This window comes from Temnothorax curvispinosus, unplaced genomic scaffold (assembly GCF_003070985.1).
Source record: "Temnothorax curvispinosus isolate PA1 unplaced genomic scaffold, ASM307098v1 QBEX01006657.1, whole genome shotgun sequence".
Taxonomy (NCBI): Eukaryota; Metazoa; Arthropoda; class Insecta; order Hymenoptera; family Formicidae; genus Temnothorax; species Temnothorax curvispinosus.
In genome coordinates, this window is record NW_020216437.1 from 1,339,448 (window position 1) to 1,344,689 (window position 5,242).

The 5,242-nt window shown below is 44.4% G+C and overlaps 1 protein-coding gene across 1 annotated transcript in view; it reads right to left on the reverse strand.

Annotated features, from left to right (window-relative positions):
• Positions 1-5,236, reverse strand: part of LOC112456105 (nascent polypeptide-associated complex subunit alpha, muscle-specific form-like) — a 114,281-nt gene extending 109,045 nt beyond the window's left edge. Inside the window, exons 1-2 of the mRNA XM_025018420.1 lie at positions 5,107-5,236; positions 3,890-3,943 (exon numbers count right to left, since the gene is read on the reverse strand). Of these exons, the coding sequence (XP_024874188.1) occupies positions 3,890-3,943; positions 5,107-5,155 (103 nt within the window). The 5' untranslated portion in view covers positions 5,156-5,236. The remainder of the gene's footprint in view (positions 1-3,889; positions 3,944-5,106) is intronic.
• Between the last annotated feature and the right edge of the window lie 6 nt (positions 5,237-5,242).

Below are 5,242 nucleotides of genomic sequence, written 5' to 3' on the forward strand. Positions count from 1 at the left end.
AAACTGAATGTGTACTGCAATATTTAGTTACCCATACCTCTACACGAGGACTGAAGAAAATTACTTTATTTGATATACATTCGCAGCTTAATGGAATTATTTTCTACTGTATAAATAAGCAATCATAAAGCTAAACACCTCGCATACTGGGCTAAAAATGATTTGACGTCATTGAATCGGCTCTTTGGAATGCCGTTGAAATTTGATCGCGTGCTCGTCAGTTCACGCAATGTGACCACAAAAGGAGGACTAGATTTCCACTTGAGCGATAATCATCCATCTCGGAGAATGTCTCGATGTCTTTTGCTTAAAGACTTTTCTCTCTTTCTCTTCACTCTTTTCACTACACGGATTTTCGATGCGCCGAGAAAATGTAAATCTTGACAAAAATCAAGTCGCGTACGAAAATCGGAAAAATATATGAAATTCTCTAACATAAAATTTGCATAAATAGAAAACCTCGCTGATGTGCGTCTAGATGTTTTAGAAAAATTTAAAAAACTTCAAATAGATACTTATTCCATTCGGATTCATATTTCGTTCCGATCAATATGCCGATAAATTACTCCGAGTTAAATGCAACATGTACAAGATCCTCGTCGGTGTCGTTCGTCTATCTGACATCGCGAAAAACAGCAGGCATAGCAGCATTCCCCGGGATATCTGCCAACCCTGCGACCCGGCACGACCGTTAGACCGGAATCCAAATCGAGGATCAGGATCCTGCAGGCCGCACGTCGGCCGGGATCGATCCGGGACGCGCAACGGGAGCCCGCAGAAGAAGGAACGGGAGCGTATCGAAAGATGCAAGGCTTCGATAATCCTTCAGGGTAGGTCGGTACATCGTGCTCGCCGAGTCTTGCCTATCGAGGTGAGGCGCTCCACGGAAGAAGTAAAGGGGCATCCGCGTCTCTCTCTCTCTCTCTCTTTCTCTCTTTCTCTCCTTCTTTCTTTCGCTCCCTCTCCTGCTTTCTCTTTACCATCGCGTCGTCCTCGTTCTCGCTCCTGCTCGCTCCTGCTCGCTCTCGCGGCCGGCCAGCCGACCTACGTGGAGATGCTCAGGTGTAAAACCGTTGATTGCCACGGCGCGGTATTTTCTCTTTGTACGGCGATGGTAGCGGTGGGCGTGCCGGGCACGACCGAAGGGAGACGGCCAAGGCCTCCTCATCGCGCGCTACCGCGATTATGTTTATTATACTTCGGCACACGCGTGTGCGTACGTGCGCGTACTTACACGCGTCCCCTGCCGTTCGTTGCGCCGCCAAGCATCTTTGTCGCGGACGTGGGGAAGCGCAGCATGCCGTGCCGTAGTCGGAGTGAATGGCGATAGCTACCGTGAAGACGCGTTTCCCGTCCACAGACTTTGTTTAGAGCCTCGCGGAGGCGACGCGACGCGACGCGACGCCACGCCTGATACGAGAGAAAGAAAGAGAGAGAGAGAGAGAGAGAGAGAGAGAGAGAGAGAGAGAGAGAGAGAGAGAGAGATCGCGCTTGATTGCGCGAACTTGGTTCGGAGGATCGGCCGCGGTCGCGTAGGATTAACTCTTCGTGCTCGGCTAACGACCGAATAATCGTGTGCGAAGGAAGAAATTTACAGGAGAAACACATTAACCATAGCGCACATTAACTGTTAATCAATCATAATCACATAATTCTCATTTTATATATATGTTAAGTATAAAAAGTTATATAAATATATTTATTCCTTGCATCATAGAGAAATTCTGATATATGTTACGTATATATATCTAATTTTATGAAGGACGATCGGAAGCTACAGTCGAGCGAACTCGGACGTTATCGATTTGTCAACGACCTAAGAGAAATGAGAACGTATCAGTGAATATTACTGGAAGTAACTGGAGTACCCAAGGCGACTCGCTAATCATCCGGCAAGTCGTGGCTTTGAGAAGAGATCGATCATCGCGATTCATGACGGCGGTAACGATCTCGACTGTCGTCATCGCCGGCAGTGACGCGCTCGAGCGACGCGCCGTCGTCGAAGATGAGACTGCGTTAGAATTCCATCGAGATGGAGCCTTGACATTTCGTGGCCTGGAATCGACCGGCATAATTGATCGGCCTCCACGGCTCCCATTCGACGAACGACCGTGCCATACTATTCCATTCCGTCCGATATGGTTACGACGAACTGCGTCGTACGACCTCGCGTCGAGCGACGGAACGCGACCGCGTCGACTTCGTGAACTGGATTCCAGTCTTTCGTGGAACGAAAAAGAAGCGGGACTGATTAAATTGGACCCTTAGGAGGTCTCGACGCTGAAATAAGAGGGCGCGAAATTGGAGCAAATCGCAGTAGAATCATGAAAGTATACGCTTGTGTTTTATAACTTGCGTTATTATGCTCAATGTAATTTCGATAATGTAGTAAATGATTATTGAGAAATAAAGATAAACATTACAATATTTAAAAAAATTGAATATCCAGTTATTGATATTCAGATATAAAATGTCAAACGACCAGGAATATCGTTAAGTGCAAAAATGCGTGCGTTATGTAAAACATCACGTTGCGATGTGCGCTTTAATAACACGACTGCAATGTTTCTTTCAATCTGCTATCCTGAGATTTCAACAAGCATCGACGTGAATTTGAGAAGTAACGAGAAAAGTACCCACAATTTCCATGTAAAGTTGGCGATACCTATTATTACTGCGGGTGCTCCTACAATGCGTTCTGGCCAAACGAACGCGCAGCACGGCAAATATTAAGCTCGGCAGCAGATACGACAAACAAATGCTACGCCGGGTGCTGCAATTTTCTGTCGTTAACGACCGGTAGTGTCTTAAACCCGTGTGCAAACGTACCAATAACGGTCGCGCTCGTGCGCACTAAAAATTTTATAGCGTCGCGTTTATCGACACGAGAATGGCGTTGCGGCAAAACCTTGTTTAACAAAATAATGACTACAATTATTCTACTTTACATTTGCCTGTTGTGTAGCGCAAACATGATACCTTCTCGCGAGAGAGATGGCCGCTTCACCTCAGCAATTTACTACAAGTAATCGTCGATCAAGAAGAGTTATAACTACCGGATTGTCAGCCGTTTGCTAGCATTAAAAGCGCGTTTTTCAGTTGCCAGTACGTTATAAGTAGTCAACGTTTACAGGATTTAATTGCCCATCCGTCATAGCTTCGTACTGCAAATTTTTCATTCTTTACATTTCTTAAAAAAAAAACTAAACGTTTTATAAAGTCTAAGGGTTGAGGTCTAGGGTCGATATAAAAAAAAAATACTTATGCAACTAATAAGGAAGTGTAATTTGAAGCGCGAAATGATCTGTCGCGATTTCTCCGCCACTGAAGACGATCGCGTGCAATTCTATATTATAGTCTCTCTTTCTTCTACTTCCTTTCTCGCTGGCTAATAAAAGAATCATCTAATTCCGCGGCGCCCAGGGTGCAACCGTATAGCAAAAGTCGCTCGCGTGGTTCGTGTCTCGACTCGTTCAATTTACATAAACACGTACTCATTGATTGCCGGACCAGATTGTCCGGCGTTATTACTTCTACGACCGGTTAACTTCACCGCAGGACCGCGAATAATCGTTAAGCCCTAATCACTTCGCTACGCACGTAGCACCGAGCACGCCCGATAGATACGTCCGATACACGCTCGGTGCGTTAGAGTTAACTTGGTCGGCCTCCGCATAATCGCCCGAACCAGTAGGACGATGATTTTCACTTCCGACATTCGAGAAACGGCGGTTATTACATTATTTTGCTTACGTCGAATGCTACGGTTATCGCAACGAATTATCGCGGAAGAAATAGCACGACGACAAACAAATCGAGAATTATGCAGATTGCGTAACGATATTTGTTGCATGCAGGAAAAGATATTCAATCGAAGATAAGCACTCACCGAAATGATACGAGAAAGAGCCTCCGCCGTCAGAATAGCCGTTCTTCTCGGATCCTGAAAACAGAAGGAAAAGGCGTTAGAACGGAAGATCAATTTCACATTAAAATGCTTTAGCTTCCACCATTTTTTCTAACTCTCAATCGTCCGTATCAAAGAAAAAAAATGTTTTCCGTTTTCTCGTTAATCTGAGCTTTCTCGTTTTCCGATAACTAATCAAGGACTCCTTTTAAAAGAGAGGATCAAACGCGCATCAATCGATCGATCGAATACCATGCGCACCGCGAGTACTAGATAGCAGTCTGGAGCACCACCCACGAAGCAGCTACTTAGCATGAACGACCAGCCAGGAGGTACCTACCTATCTATCTGACAAGGTTAACTAATACAGCTTCTACCGATCGCGCGCGGTCTCTTGATTAGAAATACGTCGATAAATCAGAGAAAGGAGAGACGCGCGAGAGAGCCCCATGCATATCGGAGATAGCCACGAAGGAGGAAGGCAAAGGGAAGAAAAGGACGAAGGAAAGACGCAGAACCCAGCATTCCATGTAATTGTCCCGCTTATATGCTCATAGCTTAAACAGTTCGACAGACATACATAAAGACGGTTGAGTGAGCTGTGTAAATCCGGGAAATTATAGTAGTTAACGGATAAATCATTGACTAACGCCAACATTATCCATAAATGCTAGTAAAACGAAAATCAGTATTCATTAACTACAAAATACTCTATTGATATCGGAATATTGGAATTTTGTGTAGTTTCATTTATTATTTATTCGCGTGTTTCAACGCGCTTTATAATAGTATGGAGAATCGTTAATTACATAATCTCATTTAATATTAAAAAAAAAAACACTGAAACCTTCGAACTATCTTACGGTATTTCTTCTAATGGCCGCGTTAACAGATGTATCGCTTGTTGCACCCGCGCTTCATGCAAGCAAGCGCAGTTTCGCGCGGCCGTAACAAGATAATTAAATAAATATAATCAACGATAAACGCGCGCTACCTTTCAAGTCGTCATTTAATTGGACGTTACGCCTGTCAAAGCACGTTGCTTCCGTTGCAGCGGAGTGCTACGTGTTGCATTGTTGCGTCATATCAGCGAGAAGGAAGAAATCCAGATCTCTGATTTTTTCCTATCCTACATCTTTTCTGAGCGAAGAGAGAAAGAGAGAGAAGAGCAAAAGGTTGAGATTATGTTGGTTTCTTACCTCTGTATCGATCTGGAAGGAAACCAAAATCCCAATCGAGGCCGAACATGCTCGTCAAAAATGTAATGCCACTTTACACTAATATCGAGTTCTATGCGAAGCGTAAAATAATTACACTCGTCGAAATATTCCAAAA